We start from the raw sequence: 22,441 nt of genomic DNA, 5'->3' as shown, positions 1-22,441 counted from the left end.
AAATAGCTAAGCCAACAATATAATCTTCCTTTGGAATGTAGTAATTGGAATTTAGTCAAGATAAATGTGATCGTGAATCTGCAGAGACTTGACTGAAACGGATGTACCTGTACTGCACCTACATCAATAGGCATAAAAATAGCTTGCTTTGGTTTTTGTTTCCCTAGTAATAAAATTTAAAATATGTTGATAATATAGAAAGAAATATTGTTTTTTATAGAATACAGTTTTATTATAGAAATATAGTTTTTTAATTGTAACTATTATTAGCTTTTGGTCAATGTATGTTTATTAGCTTTTCTAGTAGAAACTAAGGCTTTTCAGCAACTGTCAGACAGTAATGGTAGTCAAAATTAAGGTTTCAACCCAGTAGATGATTGACAAAATTGTTTTAAATTGTTTTAATCTTTTTTTACCTTTAAATTTTTATTGTTATGTTAATCACCATACATTACATCATTAGTTTTTGATGTAGTGTTCCATGATTCATTGTTTTTGCATAACACCCAGTGCTCCACGCAGAACGTGCCCTCTTTAATACCCATCACCAGGCTAACCCATTCCCCTACCCCCTCCCCGCTAGAACCCTCAGTTTGTTTTTCAGAGTCCATCTTGTCTCATGGTTCGTCTCCCCCTCCGATTTCCCCCTTCATTCTTCCCCTCCTGCTATCTTATTCTTTTTTTTTTTCTTAACATATATTGCATTATTTGTTTCAGGGGTACAGGTCTGTGATTCAACTGTCTTGCACAATTCACAGCGCTCACCATAGCACATACCCTCCCCAATGTCTATCACCCAGCCACCCCATCCCTCCCACCCCCCACCACTCCAGCAACCCATATGACCTCACTGATATGAGGAATTCTCAATCTCAGGAAAAAATTGTTTTAATCTTAATTAAAAGCTCCATTTTTGGGATTTCCTTTAAATTATTTTAAATCACTTACATAGAGTTATGTTCTCTCAGGCCTAATTTCAGTTTATGCATATTTTCTTATGCTAGTTGTATAGTCATTTTTAAAACAATGTTAGACAAGAAGGAAAGAAACTGATATTTATGAGACAACTGAACTTTAATAACTAAAAGTCATTTTCTTGTATGAGAAGTATTGCCTATAAACCTCACTTCTTAAATTAGTGGATATATTTGGTGTATTAGTATTTTTTATAGCTCAGGCATACATAGATTGTGTTAGAATATGTTATGAAATTATAATTTGTTTCTTGACGGTACAAAATAAATGTGTGGTTGCCCTGTGCAAGTGATGATTGGAGGGTATGCATGGAGAATTTGTCTGTCAAAGAAAAAGCAACAGCACTGTTTTTTCTTCACAATTCATTGGCCTGCACTGTGGCTTTCAAATGGTCAACTTATTTTAATGCTGTCAGTAATTATTTCCATAATCATTGTAGTTTTGCCAACACATTACAAAACCACAGTAATCGTAGAAATTATAATGCTATCCACTGTAATGGAAACTTTTCATTATGTAGGGTAAAAATAAAACTTGGATCATTTAAAACTTTTTTTATTTTCATTTTTACAAAATTCTGTAGGAGAGCTTTTCTTAGGAAAAACAAGGTATGTGGAAAATTTCAACTGGAGTTGCTTCGCATAGTCCACAGAGTGAGTGATGTAACAATACCAAAAAAGAAATATATTTTTGTATTCCTCACTCATTAAGTCCGTAATGCTTTATTTTAAGCAAAACCCTCACCTTTGTGTAGAAATTAAGTGTGGAAAGGTCAGCATCAATAAATCTTGAAGAGTTGTTTATAATGAAAACCCATGTGTCCAGCGGTTAATGCCCTCTACAGAGTGTGCTATTGGAAGTGTGCCTGCAAAGAAGAGAGTGGCAGTGTTGGAAGTGGAGAGATATGAGGGCAGTCGTGATCGGCCCTGACTTGTCTTTGCTGAAAACAGGATTTGGTTTAGAGTGTTTCCTGGGTGATGCCTCCAGCACTGTAAAAGGAACATAGGTGTGGGGACATTAGCCCTGGAAAAGGGCCTTGGTGAGCATCCTGTGTAGTCTAGTCTGTAGCTCTAGGAGAGAGCAAGGATTTAAACTTATACCTGCCCTCTGATAGGAAACCTATCAGTTCTAAAAATCTACAGATTTTCAGTTGTATTTAAATTAATACGCAGAAAACAATGTTTTTACCTATGCCTCTTTTATAAAAGTGCTTCACATCAGAGGCTTAATTTATTTAAAGACCGTAAAGAAGGATTTTTACCTTTTCAAAACCCACAAGGAATTGGGATCTGGACATCTTCAAGATTTTCCATAATTTTATGCTAGTCTGGTCATATGGCATTTTTCTACAAGATTTAACTTAATTTGCTGCTCTTCACAGACAGAAGTTATTAGCTGGACTTCAGGCGCAGGATTACATTCCAATTTTCCCATTATTTCAACCAGTTCAGCATTGGCAAAAACTGTAGACCTCAGTATTTCCAGTGCTGAATTTTGCTCAGATTAGACATTCTAAACTTTACTGTTCTTTTGGCTATGAACAGATTAGGACTGGTTGTTAAAATTAAAAACAATCTCTACTTGAGCAACCAAACCAAATCATTCCAAGCCAATAGAGCTTACGACTTAAAAGTGATAATTGAATGTAACAGCAATTCCTATTTTTTTTAATTTTTAAGTATATTATTCTTATTGACAGTTTCATATATATTAAGAGCTTATATATCATCTCATTTAATCCTCATTTCAAAAGAGATTTCCTTTTTTTCCTTCAGAATTCATCTATTTCTTTTTTTCATTTTTTTATTTTATTATCTTATGTTAATCACCATACATTACATCATTAGTTTTTGACATAGTGTTCCATGCTTTATTTTAACTGAGAAAAGCAGTAAGTTGATTTAAAAGAAAATTTTAACAATTCTATGAATTTAGTTATTTGTTTGTTTTTTAAAGCACTATTGAGCTTTTTCTAATCAGGATTTGGTACATGGTACAGTGCCTGGAGAAATGAGTATAGAGGCACCATTATTCTGCCTCACAATTTCCTGTACGGCTGACATCTTTAATTCAAAGAATTTTAGTTCAAGGAATATGCATTGTTACCAGATTTCCTGTGACTGTTTATTCTAAATACTTTCATCAGTACAATGGAAATGACTTAAAACTCAATCAGACTTACCTTTTATTGTTCTTAAGATTACTCCACTGTCCAAATTTTATTCTCGTTTAAATATTTTGTTGAAATAAACATTATACTGACAAATATTTATGAGTGAAAAGACATAAGACCTAAGGGAGAATAAAATATTTTTGAGATTTATTACACTTAAGTTATACACAATTTCATGGATTCACAACTGAAATTCAAATGCTTTTTTCTTCTGCAAAATAAATTTAATGAGATAAATAATATTAAGTGTCTAACTGAACCATCACATTATCTATGTGTTTTATAGCTTTATATTTCATTTTATTCACAAACCAAATGGATTTGTCCCATCGTTTTACAATGAAAACTAAAATCTCCCTAAAGATTTTTCCTGAAGTCAAAAGATAAATTTTTTTATAGAAATGTTCCCATTTTCAAGATAATTTAAAATGTGTTGGCCTCTGTCAATTTTTGTCCTAAATTTTAATGAGTGGCGGTATTTTGCCTGTTTCATTTAGTGAGTGACTGGCAACATTGTGCATAGGGATGTCAGTGATAAAGGATTTGCTATAGAAAATTGAGAATTTTGTGAGAGGTGGTATGATTTTTTTAAAAACCATAGTGTTTGAAGGCAGTTTTCTGCTAGTGACAAGTATTAAGTGCAAAATGAATTATTGCTATAGAATATTTAGTAACTGTGTAATTTTAGCACAATTTAGAAAATGAATTAAGGAAAGTCTTAATGTTGGCTAATTCTTTGAAGATTCATTAATCTCCCAAATTACCCTAAATATTATGTATGAAAGCTTAACACTTTTAGCTTTCACCTCAGAGGTCAAAGTGTACATATGTGTGTCTGTGTGTGAGTGTGTGTGCCTCTCCCTCTATGAGAAAATGCACGGTCTACAGACAGAACTTTGTCTTGCTTGCTGCTGTGTTCCCAGTGCCCACAGGTAGACCTGACATTCAGTAATCTTTGTTGAATGAATAAATGAGTGGAATCTTATCTCCCTGAAAGAGGAATTGACTTCTAATTCATGAAGTATGGTAAATTCATATTTTGGGCTTTGCTTCTTTCTTAAAGCTTGCTTAATAGTTATAGCTAAAATAGAAATTTTCCTTGTCTGTGCTTTAGTGTAACTCTGATATATTTAGTTTTGGATACTTTGTGTTACATATATAAAGAAAAGATTATGGTAATTTTGTTAAAATATAACTTCTGTCAAGGAAAACATTTCTATAAAAATTAATAGAGATTAGTTTTCTGTAACAGCATTTGAAATGTCTCTTTAAAGATTTCCTGAGATTATTTTAGAATACTGTTATTTACAAAAACATTAACCTTATATAAGATTATCTTTTATTTTAAAACTTCATGATTTTTTATTTGCACTGAAACAGCAATGAAGAACTAAGGCAAATAAATATAGAATATAAATTTGCTCATCATCCTTTTAGCAAAGGATTAAGTCATTTCATTTAAGTTCACTAAAGTTTCAAACAACATTTAAGCATCCATACTATGAAAAGCAATTTATTAAATGCCAGGTGTCTTGCTTTTAAAAATTATTTAATCTAGTAACTACATGGACTACAATTTAATCTTTCTTTGATGATAGATACCAAAGGAATTCCAGTATCCAGCCTCATTAGTACATGTTATCATAATTTAAAATTATTATTGTATCAGAAAAGCTTAAAACTGCCTGTCAATAAAGTCCTCTCTGGGTAAAGAGCTGTGAAGGATACTGTATAGCAAACGGAATCACCTCTGGCTAAGGAAGAAGTATGTTACCTTCTCTTAGGCACAGCGTAGTTTTAAAAATTTACTGCATTTGCTTCTTCAGCATCTTCAAATAGTCATCCCCTCGGTCTTATGAGTAGCTCTGTGGGGGAGGTCTAAGGTGAACCCTTGCTAAGTCATCCTGTGGTCCATAGACCAGCATTGCGGCATATAGGAGCTTGTTGGAAATGTAGAATCATGAGCCCCTCTACAGATTAACTGAATCTGAATCTGCATTTTCACAAGAGCCCAAGCGATGTGTATGCCCACTGAAGTTGGAGAAGCACTCAGGTCAATAGACCTCCCCTCCCCTTTCTTACCTTGGATTCCTTTTAGTGGGAGAAGGTAAGCAGCATAAACGCACTGGATGTGTGCCTGCTTTTGTGTGTGCACGTGCGTGCGGAGAAATAAAACCGTATTTAATGTACAAGCCTCACTTTTCCCCACAAGGGTACCTACTGCATGCCATGTAATACCATTAATTGCCTCCAGTATAAGTTGATGTTTCTGGCTCTGCCAACATCTAAAGTACCTAGTCCCTTGGCCATGATACTGTTTTCCCCTCCTGGAAGCAAATTAACAATCCATAAAAGATCCTGACTACCGTCCGTAAAAAAAGGAAAGGATGAGTTTGTAAAACAAAGTGGCATTTTCAAGGCAGTCACTGTACTGTAATGACAGATATCTTACAGATAGCCACTCTATGCTGGGCACTGTGCTAATTGCTGGAGGCATAATCTCAGTTATACGGGGACCCTGCCTTCAAAGGCACCAACAGCCTACTAGAAGTGATAGAATAAAATCGTGCGTGCAAGCACTTGCAGTCAGAAGGTCTGCACTAGGTGCTTACCATTCACTTCCTAGCTGTGTATCCTTAGGCTAGTCACCCAGCTTCTCTGAGCCTCAGTATTGTCAACTATAAAATGGGATTGATAAAAGTGTCTTTCTCACAATGTAGTTATGAGAATAAAATGAGATAATGCATGTGAAGTAGTTGGTGTACTTCATGGCATCTAATAAGCATTCAGCACATCTTACATAAATAACATTTATTTACATAAATAAAGTTAAGTATAATTTGAGAAACACTGTATAATAGAAGTATACATGAGATTCTCTGGCAGTCTCACAAAGAGGAGCCCTAAGTTAGAAAGGAAGGTCGTGGAGGGCTACCCAAATGATGTGATTTTTGAGGTGGATTTTGAAGGATAGGTCAAGTCTACCAGGCAGAAAAAAGCTCAAGTACCCAAGTCAAGAGGTATGAAAGTTTTTACCTGGGCAGTAGCGGGTAGTGTAATGGGATCAGAATGTAAAGGAATGGGATGTAGAAGGAATAACTCAGAAATGTTAGCTGAGGCCATGTCATGGAGGGGTATATATTGGTTTCGGGGCTGTTCGAATTGTGACAAAGCAGTGGAGGACTACTGAAGATTTTTTAGGCAGGGCCACTTGATAGGCAGAAGTGGGATGGAAAAGAAGGAATCTGTGGGAGAGACTCTGACAGGTCTCCCCTTTTGCCCCCTTTCTCCTAAACTCCACGTCCTAATTGCTAGCTGCCTGTTATGTCCAAATCTTACCATATTCAAAACCAAGATCCTTCCCCCCTTCCAGTCTGTTCCTCTGCCTGTATTCCCTATCCTGAAGAGATCAGCAGCATGGCCATCCACAGAGGTCTTCAAGCTGAAAATCGGGGCTCATCCCTGAATCCTCATTTTCTAGTAGCTCCTTCTTCCTCCATCTCCCTGGCCCCTTCCCTTTTCCCCGTCCCTTCCCACCCTCTCCCCACCAACATGGTACTTTTCTGCCTCTTAAATCCTGAACCTGTCCTTTCTTCTCACTCATCACTGCCACAGCCCCGACACAGCCCTCTTCTTCATCCTCCTCTGTTCCCACCAGAAGATCTTCTTGAAACAGATTGGGGCCTTATTAGCCCCCTAGAGCTTTCAGGTCACTATCTACTACATACCTTGTATCACGGATTACACCCTTCACACACATTTCCAGTTTTATTTGTAAATCCCACCAAAAGGTCCTTTTGTCATCTCATTGTTACTTAATAAATTAACCTTTGGTGTGGAAACAACTAGACTAAGCACATTTAGTTTTATCGAGTGGAGTTAGTTGCAGAGACTTCTTGTTAGGACCTCAGCTTAGAAGATTCCTTTCTGATGGCATCATCACCACCCTTTAGTCATAATTACATGAACCAGGTCGACAGAAGAAGTGGTTTCTTGAAAGGTGCCGGTGTCTCTTGACTGGGAACTGCTTCCACTGATTTGAGTCACTAGCCAAAGATTAAAAGGATGCAGTTTGGAGCCACATTCAGCTCTCGGACCACACTGTTATTTCCCAGACTTTGGATGCAGTTTTTACATTTGGAAGGAGATTTCTAAAACTGTGACAAAATTCTGCAGTTTCTCCTCTTGTTGTTATAGAACGGCTGATATGGTGAAACATATTTGGCTGGTTTCCCAGATCAGAGCCTGTGTTCCTCGGAGTTAAATAATAACTTTAAATTATAATGCAGTTTATTTACTCAGCCACTAGACTGTTGGTCTTCATAGATGAGCTCTCTGGTATCTGGTGAGTATTCTGTTGAAGAAAACATGCTGTGAGTGTAGAAAGGGACTAGATAAGTTATTTCGGGGCAAACAGAGTTCATCTACTTTTTAAAGGAACTCAAACTATCGAATATTTTTACAGCTGTTTCAAAAACATCTATTTAATCTACTGATTACAAACCTCCTTCTGAAAATCCCATGGGAGCTCAACACCTACAAATACACCTATGGAAAAGATAAAATGACACTTGAACATTTTTTTGCATTTTGTAATTTCCTGTTCTTCATTTTCTCCACTGTTAAGATTTAACATTTCCCTAAAAAAACGTGTTTTTTGTTTTACTACCGGAAGTAACTTTCAAGTATGATTAATCCTATAAATGCAGGAAAAGACCAGTTATTTGTATGTAATTAAAATATCAAAGGCCTGGTGTTTATACATTTATTTTGTATTTGTAGCATAATGAAAAATAAATTTAGCATGATAAAATAATAGAACTAGGGAAATTACTCATTCAAAAATGGCCTTGATTAGGCAAATCCATATGCTTATATGGATTTTTAAAGATCATAGCAGTCCTTTCTGTGAAAAAATCTTTAAGAAAGTATATTTAAAAATAGAACAGAGGGCACCTGGGTGGCTCAGTTGGTTGGGTGACTGCCTTCGGCTCAGGTCATGATCCTGGAGTCCCGGGATCGAGTCCCACATCGGGCTCCCTGCTCAGCGGGGAGTCTGCTTCTCCCTCTGACCCTCCCCCCTCTCATGTGCTCTCCCTCTCTCTCATTCTCTCTCTCAAATAAATAAAATCTTAAAAAAAAATAAAAATAGAACAGAAATTGAATTTTTCTGTTTGAAGTTTTTAAGTTAGAACATTCATGCACAGGCACAAGGCAGCCTATATTTATACTCTCGAAAGAGCTTGGGAATTGTCACTTCACGATGATTTGGCTTTAGTGTTTTTCACCAGAAATCTAATGCTTATAGATAATTTCTCAATGAACAGTTACTTTCATTTTAAATTGAAAAATAATCTTCCTTCATCAGGCAGGAGAAAATGATAGGATGATTCATAAAGAAAGAAATGTTGATTTTGTCTTTCAGACCTGAAGATTATCGACTCTAGGAGAATGAAAATTGCTGGAAAGAGCCATGTGGTGACTGAAGCTTCTTCCTGATGAGTCTCTCCCAAGCTACAGGCCGAGTGAGGCAGCTGCTGCGTTTTGACAAGGAACTTGTCTTGGGCACTGAAAGCTTGTGGAGAAAAATCAGGAGGTGATAATCCTTCGATAGATACATTATTTTATAGAATTATTTTATTATGTAGTCCAATTTGAATGTTGTATGTGATAAGAATAAAATCGCTAACTTGTTTAACTGTTCAGTTTTTCATTTAACAAAAACACAAACCCTAGTTTTGTACCTAGGTACAAACCTAGGTGCAGGTAAAGTTGCCAACAAGTGCCCGTCGGTGCAGATTCCCTCAAGTTCCGCCGTCACTGTTCTATCCCCCTGCCCCGGGGAAAACAAGGCCCACTTTCAGTTTTCCTGAACTGAAACAGCTAACCTCCCAGCTCAGAAGGGTAAGGTTTGCACTGAGGTATGTACAAAGCGCAATCATCTTTTTCCCATATAGCTCTTGGTCTCCATGACCCCCAAATAAACTGTTGCCTGTCTGCTTCCTGGAAATCTCACTGCCCTGCCTGTGCTACCATGTTCAGACCCCTGCACGGTGTCTCCGGATCTTCTCCTGTTGGCTCCTATTCACTTCAGTGCGGGGCACTTAGATTGGACTGCTGAGATAAATATCCCTAGCGGAATCTCTTCTTGAGAAATTAAGACGCGGAGCCATTGTATTTGGGCATTTTTGTGGGAGTTTGTTTTTTTGGTTTTTTTTTCTTCTCTTGTCCTAGCCAGTCAAGGAGTGAATTTCAGACGACCTTTCCCATTCACTCAGCAAACAGGTATTTGCCAGGCACAGTGCTAGGTGTTGGGAAAATAGAAATCACACGTGTCTTCCCCCAGCACCTCTTGCCCCAGCAAAGAGCACATACAGTCTACTGGAAAGGAGCTGTAGATCGACTTGTAAATAAGTGCCCTTGGGTGTCAGAGTGTGGACATTAACTCTGTTTGAGCTGTGACGTAAGAAAGTATGGGTAGAGGAAAACAGTAACTAAAATTAAAGAGGAAGTATTGCTAGGAAGCATCTGCCAACTTGCCAAACACAACAGCTTTATATAAATTCATGTAATACGTACAGCAACTCTAATGTACATAAGGTAACCCTCCCCATTTAAAAACAGAAAAGCCGAAGTAGCAACAAGGTAGGTAACTTGGCCAAGGTCACAGAAGTGAACTGCTGAGTGGTCATCAGGATTTGAGTCCAGGCAGTCTGGTTCAAAAGCCCATGGACTTAGCCACTGCTCGCTGAGAAAAAGTGAGTCTTTACGTTTCTGTATCACAAATTCCATAATAAAGCAAGCATAGCCTGGTCCAGGTCAACAGCTACCAATCGCAAGGAAGTGGCAGTTCTATTTTAAACCGTTGGACCAAAAAAGAAGCACCCCCCTCCCTTCCCTGTGATGTGGTAACTGTAGGTGTGAGTCAATATGAAATAAGCCTCCAGCTCCTGATGCAGTAGCTTTAATAGAGAGGAAATTAGTCTGGTGTAGCGCGAACACCTAAAACAATGCCCGGCAGGTATTTCTGGATTGAGAAAGGCTCACTAAAGAAAGCCTTGGGGGCGCCTGGGTGGCTCAGTTGGTTAAGCGACTGCCTTCGGCTCAGGTCATGATCCTGGAGTCCCGGGATCGAGTCCCGCATCGGGCTCCCTGCTGCTCAGCGGGGGGTCTGCTTCTCCCTCTGACCCTCCCCCCTCTCATGTGCGTGCTCTCTCTCTCATTCTCGCTCTCTCAAATAAATAAATAAAATCTTAAAAAAAAAAAAAAAAGCCTTGGTTTCTAACTGCAGGATTTGAAGCAACATGCTCTACAGTAACAGTGAGCCCAGTCCTCATCATACTCAGTAAGAATATGGGCACCGATCACCATAAACCTCACTCTCACTTGCTGTGGGAGAGCCCCTTTGGTGGGGGAGGGGCCGCCTGACCCTGTAGAACCGTCTAGACCTAAACAAAGGCTATATTGGTGGACTGAGTTGCTCCTCCTCACCGTTAGGTGCTAACTCCACTTTGCATATGGAGAAAAGCAGAGCAGGGAGGCCTTTGCACTCTGTAAATGGCCTTCCATAGACCTTATTGCCCTTTTGCCATTGCTCTGGAGTTTTAACAGCCTGACCTGTACGTGTCCTGAGAGCGCCACAGGTAGCCGAGCAGGAATCACAACTCGCTGTAGGGGCCCCAGTAACCTCAGGGAGGAGGACAAGCCCGACCCCTGGAATCGTGGCTCCTACTGAAGTCATGACTGAAATGAATAGAAGAAACAAAAGAGAACTTTTGTTTTCTTACAGAAAAAGAAGGAAACCGTAATTATTTCAAGAGTCCCATGGGAAGGAAAAGAAAGCTGATATATATAGATATAGATAAATATATATATAATGGCTATGTGTAATGTGCAAATTGGTGCAGATAAATAAGGAATCAAATCACCAAAACCAAATTTGTATTGGTTCATACGCAGTTTTGCACTATTAGCTAACACCAGGTAAACGTGAAAAACACCATCCAGCTGCGCATAATGGACCGGCGGTAGAATAATAGAAAACACCTCTCTCAGTTTTCCCCAAGTGCATCGCCTACTGGATTCTCTCAGGAAAACACAGGATGTCCTGATCATCCGCAGCAAAGGAAAAGCCTTAGGCATCGCAAAGCTCTGAAACGAGAGTGTGCTGTTGCAGGCGGCAGTCGGCCTTAAGCACACTCATGAACAGAGGAGGCAACACTGAAAACAAAAGAGGCAAGAGCGTAATCTTAACTTCCCAAGAATCACCTGTTTTCCAGGCAGCTGAAGCCTGAAAAGCGCTCATTTGCTGGGGGTTGAAGGTAACCCCAAATCCGATGCAGCACGAGAGCACTCGTCTCCTCTCATTGGGGTCACACAAACAGCTTCTTTATGAGAGGTGGGAACTAACAAAACCAGAAAAGTCGGATTTCCATTTGAAGCCAATGCAGAGGGACGAAAACCAGGGCAAGGGCCAGGACCACAGCCATCTACCTCCAGTATCCCATTTCATTCGAAAAACTGGAATCTTCCTTTTACCTGTTTTCCGTGGTTCAAAAGCCACAACCCCTCACTATAAACACCTCCACTAAGCAAACGTCATGTCTTGTCAAAACAACATTCTATATTTACTATCATGTTTATTAGGAAGTTACGTTTAAAATTATGATAGTTTTCTTGTATCCCAAGATGGTACAAGGTCTGAGCTTCCTGCCCCAACTCCCCTTTTCCCATAATCCCTGTTATTTTGGGAGTGCAAACTTCCACCATCCAGGGATTATTTTTTTTTAGGACCGCGTATGCCGTGTTACACGGCAGATGGCTGTACCCACTGTAATCGCTGGTTTGGCACCTCCTTCTGTCAGGCTGACTCTTGAGGGGCCCTAAGAGGTCACCCTCGCCCAACGCCAGCAGAAGGTGGCCACACGGGAGATACTGTGCTGAAGTCCAGTGCCATCTCCTTGTCGCGTCTGAGCCCGAGTTGGGAGCGTCTCACTGGAAGGCCTCCTTCGTAGGCGTGGTGGCCTGCCCTCCTCTGCAGGCGGGGCCGTCCCCCGGCTTCCGCCAGCACCTCACAGGCGAACCAACCCAAAGCTAGGTTCTACAGCGGGCCTTGTAAAGGCATCGTTGCCCAGAATGCAATCCTTTTCTTGCCTGTCCTAATTCCTACTCCAAATTTACAAAGCAAATACAAAGAACTAGGGCCGGTGAGACTGATAATGCCCCTTGGTGTGGACAGACCGGGCCACGTGCTGACCCAGAGGCGAGGATTGTGATAATGAAGCAATGTTGCCATCTTTAAAAGTGATTGCAAAGCAGAATTTTGTTTTACCTGTAAGGTTTAATTTAGATGAAGGAGGTTTAAAAAACATGCAAAAGGCCGTGACCAGATTCCCACCATAGTTCCTTCCTCCTCTGTTGCGAATTCCCTGCTAGCTGCACCCAGACACTGTCGCTGTGCTTGTGAACCCATCCTTTTTTTTTTTTTGCTGCGTGATTTGTTTTCTGACCTTCTCTCCTGTTGAAGGGGCTGAGTACCACATGTAGCCAAGAACAACACTAACTGTCCACTGTTCTTCCTGGCTGAAAACTTCCCAGCGGAACAGGTAGCAAGTTCTGAATCTGCAAAGCCTTCGAGCCCCAGGAGGGGTTCTGCTGCCAAGCTCCACAATGCTGAGTTTGAATTGGATAGAACCCTATTTAAGAACGTATGATCTTTCCAAGACCGACACGAAGGCTACATTTCAACTTAAATACAGGCTCTTACAGAGAAATGGTATCTTCTCTCTCTGCCCCAAAATCTGAAATAAGAGAGTTGAATAGTTTTGCAGCATCCTGACAGCTCGGGGCTTCAGCTTAGAAGCATGTAAATCTGAGATCAGCTACTGGTAAAACAGACGGGTGCCCCACACACGCCCCAACTTCTAGTAGGCTGGCCGCCAGGAAGGTTTAGGATGTATTTTCCACACGAAGACAGCATAAACAGGACCTCAGAAGGAGACACGCATTTGTATCTGTGCCATTTGGTCCACGAGAAACCCTTTGATTTCAAACAGATCTTTATTTCAAGGCTTAACTTTGCTTTTACTGCCCTCACTTCTCAAGTCCAAAGGTAATACTCATTAAAGCCTTGCAAACAGAGGCCCCTAGAAGACCCTACTGTTTCAAGTGCGACACCTGTGCTTTATAGGTTGCTGTTGTGGGGCTCCAGCTTGTCAGCCTATATTAAATCATGAATCACCACTCTGAAATGATGATGCCATCCGACATCTTCCGCAATCACAAAACTCAAAAGGGTCTTGGTATTTAGAATTTAAATTTAAATTTTAATTTTAAAAATTTAAAATTTTGAGTATAATATAAGCAACTGTCTGACTTTTTGGCAAATTCACAAAATCCAAATAAAATATTTTTCAACTTGTGAGAAAAATATTGCCAGTTATTTCATTATTATGCACTGTTACCAGCACCGTGTATATGTAGAGTCAGTAAATCAGGAGAAATGTGAATATGTGTAACCTTCAGAAAATTGGACCCCGAAGTCTAAACCTTGGAAGCGATGACTAATCAGCTGGCTCTCCAGTCTATATTAACAAAGGATCAGCTGCTCTATTTCATTCAGTCATTCAACCAATATTTATGTTCCAGAAACTATTCTAGGTGCTTGAAATAGATATGGGAATAAGTTTCCTGCTATCATGGTGTGCTATTGTGATTTATAATAAGAAATGTATATATTTGGTCTTCATCCTGTTTCTGGCACAGAGCTAAAACTCTTGGAATTTCCTAACTGATGAAAGTGGTAAAGATGTATTTTGTTATATTAATGAGATGACTTTGGGATCGCACCTAAGGATGGGGACTGGTTGCCAGAACCAGCCACAGAGTAGAGGATTGGAGCCTTCAGTCCCACCCCGACCTCCAGGGAAGAGAGAGGGACTGGAGGTTGAATAAATCACCAGTGGCCAGTGAGTTAATCAGTCATGCCTCTGTAATAAAGCCTCTGTAAAACGCCAAAAGGTCAGGGTTCTGAGAGCTTCCAGGTTGGTGAACCAAAATACATCCACACGTCGACATGCCGGGCCCCAAACCCCATGGGGACAGAAGCTCTTGTGTTTGGGACCTCACCCTATGTGTCACTTCATGGAGCTGTTGATTCGTATCCTTTTAATACCCTTCGTAATAAGCTGGTGGTCTAGTGAGTCAATGGGCTGCCTGACTTCTATGAGCTGCTTTAGCAAAGTAATCAAACCCAAGGAGGGAGGCGTGGGAACGTCTGATTTATAGCCAGTCAGGAGGCACAGGTGACAACCTGGATTTTTGTTGGTATTGAGTGGGGGACTGAGCCCTTAGCCTGTAGGATCTGACTGTCTCCAGAATCTGTCTCCAGAATTGAGTTGAATCTGTGGGACACGATCAGTGTCCACAGAGAATGGAGTTCGTTACTTGAGTTGTTAAAGAAAAAGCACACATTGGAATGGGTGTCAGTTTCACACTGAAGTCTACATTCTAGTGAAGGGGTGCGGACAGCCGACAGAATACGTTACCTAGAGAGAGGTCATACAAAGTTATATTCGTAGGTGTTAAGTATGAGATCTCTGAGCTATTGCCACAACCCTTTTGCACACCACCACTCCAAAGTGATCATTTTTTTTTTTCCTTTCATGTGTGTGCAAGTCGGCTGGAGTTCAGCCAACTGGAACTGGGTTTGCTTTCAAGCAACAGTTTGGGTCTGGGTCTCTTCCACACGTCTCTGGCCGTCCTTGGGCCAGTGGCTACTGGGGGCATGAGGCACATTCTCACAGTGAAAGACAAACACAAGAAAGCAAGCCTAACCATGCAAGCAAATTTCAAACATCCGCTTGTGTGATGTGCGGGGACATCCAGTGCGTGTCATGCTTGTGTGTCATGCTGGTTGATGTCTTCCAAGGCAGAGTCAAGGGATTGGGAGGTATTTTGCTACCTTGGAGATAGTGGAAGTGGGCGGGGAAGTGGATATTTTATATATTTATATTTTATATACAATTTACCCAATATGCAAAGGAAAGAAGAGGTTGGCTTCTGTGGTTTTTAAGCCAGAGTTAGCAGGAATTTTGACAGATTGAATCGAGTGGGAAAGAAAGAGGTGATCCACTTTGACCCTTTAACCAAAACTTTGGGCACTCACCTGTGGCTTCCCTTACCCCAGTATGCCACGACAGTGAAATAAGAAAAAGAATGAAACAAATTTGAGTCTTCTTAAGGGAGTTAAAAAAAAAAAAAGTTTTTCTTGACCCCTCTTTTTGCACCACATACTCCCCTATTTCTTTGCTCCTTTTTGCACCAAGACTCATCCAAAGAGTGGAATATACTTGTTCTCTCCATTTTTTTAGCCCCTCTTTTTCTCTTCAATTCTCTCAAGCCTTTGCCCCCGCCATTCTACCAAAATTGCTTCTTGAAGGTTTCAAATGACCTCCACACTTTCCATTTATCTCGGAATAAAAGCCAACATTTATACCACGGCCCACAGGCCAGTATGTAATGTGGCCCCCAGGGACCGCTCTCATCTTATCTCCTGCAATTCTTCTTCTGCTCCTTCTGCTTGGCCATGCTAACGTCTTTACTGCCTCCGGAATACCTCAGGCATCTTCCCACCAAGGGCCTATGCTCTTGCCATTTCCACTGCCGTGGAGGCTCTCCGTGGCTCACCCCTCCCTGTCCTTCAGGTCTTTGCTCAAAGACTCAGAAGGCCTGCTCTGACCACCTTCTTTAAAACCATGGCCCTCTTCCTTCTCGCCCGCAGCTCCTTCAATCCTGTTGCCATTACTTTTCCATAACACATTCTTCCTGTGTGTGTGTGTGTGTGTGTGTGTGTGTGTGTGTGTCATTTACTTACTTATTAGGTTTATTATTTATTTTCTATCATTCGCACTAGAATACAAGCTCAAATGAGAGAGCGATTTTTGTGCATCAGTCTTGTTGATGTATTCCATGTGCCTGAAATACTCCAGGGATATGTCGTCGTTGCGCCATAAACACATTCCCATAGTCCAAATGTATGTAATAACTTGGGCAAATCGCAATGGTTCCTAACTAGTCTCCCGGACTCACATTCCTCTCCTCCTATTACATATCCCTTCTGCTCACCTATGGCTTAGCCAGAGTTGTGGTGGATAGTTCTGTGAGCTCAGACTCAACCCTGCTGGCAGCGTCCTATCTCATGCGTATGCTAGGAACTTCTACTTTCTGTCTCATAGTACTGTCATGCAAAGACAGTCCCCGAAATTAGAAGTTAATATCCCCAAAACCAAGGCTCAACCAATGGGAGACAGGGAGTCGGAGGAGGAAAGCTTCAGCCTCCCACCCTCTGGAGACAGTTGTAGAAAGCAGTCTCTCACTCCTCAAAGGACATGAAGGAACTGAATCCCCGCAGCCTACAGCAATGATCCTGATTATCTATTTTTATATTGGCTTTCCCTTGTTCCCTGTCTCATTTGCACACTCTTCATTGCTATTTCTTTAGATCACCTCCCAAATAAACTACCCGCCCTGAAATCCTTGTTTCATCCAAAAGAACTCAAGCCAACACATACCAAAATCCATCCTTACATTGAAGCCAAAGAGATACTTCTAACGTAGAGGTTTCTTCATATCACTCCCAAACCAAAATACTTTGGGGATTCCCCATCACCTGGCTTAAAATCCACACACCTTAGTAAGGCCTATAAGACTCTGTCAGAGTTTTGTAAGCCCACCTCTCCATTCTCATCTCCATCTACTTCTATTGTAGGACTTTACATTTCAGTCCTCCTTAACCATTGGTAATTGCCAAACAAGCATGTCCTCATGCCTCTATGCCATGGAATAAACTCTCTTCAATTATTCTCTACCAATCCCATTTCCACCAATGCTCATACATCTGTTCTTTCCAGGCATTCTTAAGTATTTCTTCTCCCTTGCTATCTCTGTCCCATGCACTACATCCAATATAACCATTGTTTTATTGTGTTATAATTGCTTATTGCTCCATTGATGAGCTGAGCTTACTGAAGGCAGAGAATGTGTCATTTCTTTTGTGTATCCCAGCACCTAACACAGTGTGTGGCTCATGGAAATCTCTAAAAGAGTGTCTGGCACATAACAGGCCCACAGTCTATAATAAATATTTGTTGCATGAGTAATGGCAGCTATATTAGTTACAATAAGGTTAGCTAATATAACACACACACATATTTCTGGGCTGTTGTTACTCTATAAAAGTTTATTTCTTGGTCATGTAACAATGTAATGCAGATGTTCCTAATCAGTCACTGGCCTTTTGCAAAGTCATTCTGGAACCCAAACACCTTCCATCTTATGACCCCAGCCTCCTAAAAGACCCTGTAGTCCTCAGCATTCAGGTAGCAAATGGGGAAAAAAGCAAGTAAACAAAACACACACACACACACACACACACATCTGAACTTCCTTGACTCCGAAGTCACATATATATTTCATTGGTTGAGAACATGTTATATAGCCATACTGAGGGGGTCTGGGCAATAAAAATCTACTTTGCATTCAAGAAGAAGAGAATATAGTTTTAGCGGAAGCTAGCTAGTCTCTAACATCGAAGCCAATAGGAAATTATCGGTACACCAGATTGAAGTGTCTCTTTGGTGATACTGGAGTCAGGAAGGTAAGGAATCTAGACTTTCATCAGTTAAGGAAAGAATGTATGGACAACAAGTCCAAGATAATATAATCCCTAACAAGTAACAAAGCAGGTGATTGCTTCCAAACACACCTGCCTTTGCTGTAGTCAGGGCCTGTTTGATAGGAATAAAAATTCAAAAACCAAATAAATGTCAAGATTCAAAAACGGTGTCCAAGCCACAGTCTTCCTGGTAACCATAAACATCATTGTTCAGCTGTCTAGAAATATAACAATAGAAGCCATCAGCCTATTTCCAATAAAAGTCACACTGCCAAGCTACTGGGTTCATGGCCCCTTTGATCCCTCCCCATCCTTGAACGCTATCTTTACCCATACAGGTATATTTCCAATTCCTTTAGAAAACACCCAGATACAGAATGGTAGATATTTCAGGAGAAGAAAAGTAAACATCCCCAAAGCTGTAGAATGTGGACAGACTGTTATTACTCCCTGCACAACCGGCTTTTGAGTCATATCCATTTTTTCTAACTTTTCCATTGCTCTCAGTCACGAGAGCTGTGGCTCTGTCCTGGTTTGATAAACCATGCTCATACTTGACAGTGGAATCAGATAGAACCCGTTGGCAACGCTCCAAGGACACGAGCAGGCAGCCAGCGGACATGGAAGAGTTAGTTAGCTGGCCTTCTACTTGGGGTGTCCAAATTGGATAGCTGGCACGTGCATAAAAAGAACTCAATTTGGGAAGTCGAATCCTGTCGGCCTCCAAACTTGCCAGTTCACAGGCATAATGTGAGCAGGACGTGAGAAAGGACAGGTAAAGTGAAAATACGTGAATTTTCTAATAACTGACTTCTCTTCAATACATCTAGTCAGTGACACATTCAAATAAAAATGACTCCTCACAATGAAAGCTGAGCTGGTTAATGATTTTGTGACATAGTTTTTAGTGCATAACAGGGATACAATTTCATCAGGATTCACTGATTTGGGCCAGATGACAGGAGAATGAAAAATGGAGATAAATGTCTTCAGTAATTACACTTCCCTTTGCTGTCGTGCTCACTGTGGGCCTATTAAAGTCCTCACATGCTTTGTTACCATACAACATTCATTTTAGATATGAAAAAAAAAGGTATGTTTACTTCTCTGGATTTCATTATAAAATTTCTTTTAAACTTAAGTTAATGAAGCTGAATTTCACCACATGGGTCATGGGTCTTTTCTAATCAGTGAGATAAAATGCAACTAAACAAAGAAACAAACAACTAACAAAATATGGTAAGTCAGCCAGCATGTGTTTTTTATTACTTAGCAAGATACAGAGAAAAAAATAAATCATTACCAACGTTTATGCATTTACAAATGCTACCAAAACAAGCAAATCAGTCCACCACTCCTGGTGATGCATTTAACCTCCTGCCCCTTTTGTTCTGCTTTTAAAATTATCGTTGCCTACGATCTTTCTAAATATCCTAAAAATGACTCACTTTTCTTCATTTATTCCAAGTCATTAGTTATGACAAGGATATTAAGAAGGTAAAGTCTTTATAAAGCAGAATTTTATTTTAAAATCTTTTGTGATTTTCCTGTAAAGTATTAAGATTCTGAGAGCACATGTTTTTTGCACGATGTTTTCATGCAATACAGAAATGTCAAAAGTCAGCATTTTGGTGAAATTAATACTTTACTTAAAAAACGGAAAGTTCCCTGCAATTCCCGCAAACACAGGAGATAACCACGGTTAGGCGTCTGGAGTTTATTCAGTTTATTCACCACAATCTTTCATTATGGATAGATGAGAGCAGAATAATAGATAAATATCATCCATACTGTTCAGCAATTTGCTTTTTTCATCTAACAATACAGTTGAATATCTTGTGTCAGCCACATGTGTAAGCAAATTACTCAGTCTGATACATAATGTAAAAATATTGCACGTTTATTCATGTGGTTAATTTTTCTTAGTGACAGAATCATTCTAAAGAGTCTAGAAGAACCAGGACTTTGCAGCAAAGGAATTCTCTGAACTCTGAGCTTGTCTAGCACAAATGAACCTTTTATGCCAGTGTTTCCAAGGCCACATCAAATCAGAATAAGATGTTATGATTTTTTTTAAACCAAATATTTTGGTTCACACCTTGGAAACCTCCACTCTACATCTGAACAGCCCTTCTGTTGGGGATGGCCCAGAGAGATTAAGTCCTGCCCGGCTGTTGTAGTTTAAATTAGTCATCCCCAATCATCCCACCCTGTTTCGGCCTTCTGAAGTCCCCATTGTCTGCTCATATTGTACTTACTCTGGAAAAAGCAGAAAAACCTCAAAAACCAGTGTGCCATACTAAAGTAATTCTCTCTTCCTCCTCAAGTTTCTAGCTCACTTAGTGATATCACCATTCGCTCCATCTCCCAAAATTGAAATCTTGAAGCTCTTCTTACCTTCTGCCTGTGACCTCCCCACCCCCCCTCATCCCATCCATCATCAAGTTCTGCTCATCAGGCCCCTACTCCTATTCCCCACTGCAGGGCTGTGGGGCCGGCCCTCGCCTTCTGACCTACAGAAACTGGCAGCACAGTACACACAGGGAAGGGGCCATGAGCTATGGCAGCAACCAGAATTGGAAACCCTTCTTCGCCTTTTCTATGTATTCGTGTAACATTGGATGTGTTATTACCTTATGTGTTTGAGCCTTTGTAAAAAGGGAATCTTTAGCTTAACTTGTGAAAATCAACTTAACGTAAGGTAAGAAAGAAGCTCCTTTGCTTAGATACCCAGTGGTTTCCTACTGCCGTCAGGCAGAAATCTGAACATTTTAGCCTGGGATAGATCTTCCACAATCTGGTACAAATGACCTCACCCATTTCCAATTCCAGCAGGAAGTGAGGAAGCTCCTATGACTCTGTATTCATCTTTTCTTCTTCATCACCCCAATTCATGGCTGAACCCACAGCAGATCCTAATTACAAATCTGATGGATGCATTCAGGCATGCACAGAAAGATGGGTGGGTACATGAGCCCATGAATAACTAGATTTATAGGAAGACATGATTTATATACCTCTTCCTCACATTCTGCAATACTTAATAGATCTCATTTTGCAAGTGCCTAGAGAAGCTGATCATTTGTTCCTAGGCATTATTCCTGTCTCCCAAATATAATGGCTAATATATAGAGAAAACCCTTCCGACTGCGGACAGGTTATAAATGAAACTGTGCCAGGATGAAATGATTCTACAAGCATTTACTGAGCAGCCTTCAATGCTAAGCACACTGTGGGCAGTTGGAGAACTCCTAAAGAATGCACACAAATAATATGGGGACACAGAGGTTAAAGAACTAACTAGAAAAGGGGACTGTGGTGTCATGGTTGTCCAGGTGGTTGTGGTGGGGTTCAGGGAAGACTTCATATAGTAAGAGGAACCCGGGTGAGTTTTAGAGGTTGAATATAAATATAAGTGGGTCATTTAAACTGAGGTGGGGCAGAAAAGGGCTTTCCAAATGGGAAAAAAAAAGGCAAGCAGGTCAAAGATAGGGAAATAAGAAAGAACATGCATTAAGGGTTTTGGAACTAGTTCATTATGGCTGTAGTTTGGAGACTACTCGGCTGAAAGATACATTTCAAAATAAAATAGGAAAAAAAAACAGGTTGAAGAATCCGTGGAAACAAAAATGAAAGAGGGAGAGAAGAGGAAAAATCTCCAGGGGATCTCGTTTATTCCTGTGGCCTTTAAATGCTACCTACATGCACATGACTCTTAACTTTATGTCTCTGACCTGGATTACTCTCGAAGCTCCAAATCACCTACTTAGCACCTCACACTCAGTTTATCTCTGAAACTGAACTTTTCGACGTCCCTGCCCCAAATCCGTGATTCTGGGAGGGACAGATGTGTCTCCATCGCCCAGTCGCTTATGCCAGACACCTGGATTATCCCAGTCACGTTCCTCTCTTCGTCTCCATTTCTAATGAATCCTGTCAAATCCACCACTTCGGTTCAGTCCTTCACAAGCCTTCATCAGACCATGACAATAGTATTACTAATGTTCCCTCATCTACTGTGATCTCCTCCAACCAATCCATTCTCCACTGTGCAACCAAAATGATCTCAAATTAGTGTTTCTCAAACTGTAGTTCACTGAGGTGCTTGGTTAAAAAAAAAAACAACAAAAAAAAAACGCAGAGTTTCCAATCCAGACAACTGAAGCACAATCTTTGGGCATTCCTCAGGGTCCAGGAATTCATACCTGAATAAGCCCCATCACCATCCCTTTTTGCCATTAAAATGTAAGAGTTACCAATATGTGAGGCAGAGTAGCCTAGAGATTAAGAGTGGATACTTTGAGTCAGAATGTCTACATTTGATTTCTAGCTGTGTGTTCTCAGGTAGGTAACCTAACTTTTCTGTGCTGCTGTCTCTTCAGCAGGACAATTAAGACAATAGTGAACTAGCTCGTTGGTTGCTGTGATGATCAAATGAACTAAACCTAAGGAGTAGCTTTTATTGCTTCTCACCAATATTTCTGGTTCTCTTCTGCTTCCTAGCATGTGGGAATATTGTACTTCTTCACCCCTGTGATGTTCAGTGGGCTCATGCGATTTACATAGATCAACAAAATGTGAGTGGAAGTAACGTGTGTCACTTCTGGAGGAAGCTGGGG

At 40.4% G+C, this 22,441-nt stretch overlaps 1 protein-coding gene across 2 annotated transcripts in view; it reads left to right on the top strand.

The window, feature by feature from the left end:
• MRPL13 (mitochondrial ribosomal protein L13) overlaps window positions 1-8,846 on the top strand; it is a 47,893-nt gene extending 39,047 nt beyond the window's left edge. For both annotated transcript variants that reach the window (XM_073893166.1, XM_025871051.2), the window contains one exon: window positions 8,574-8,846. In XM_073893166.1, coding sequence (XP_073749267.1) covers window positions 8,574-8,595 — 22 coding nt within the window. In that variant the 3' untranslated portion in view covers window positions 8,596-8,846. The remainder of the gene's footprint in view (window positions 1-8,573) is intronic.
• The last annotated feature ends 13,595 nt before the right edge of the window (window positions 8,847-22,441 follow it).

The sequence above is a fragment of the Callorhinus ursinus genome, unplaced genomic scaffold, assembly GCF_003265705.2.
Source record: "Callorhinus ursinus isolate GAN/ISIS: 27379988/994484 unplaced genomic scaffold, GSC_fseal_2.0 scaffold5, whole genome shotgun sequence".
Lineage (NCBI taxonomy): Eukaryota > Metazoa > Chordata > Mammalia > Carnivora > Otariidae > Callorhinus > Callorhinus ursinus.
This window is presented reverse-complemented; position numbering and strand designations above follow the sequence as displayed.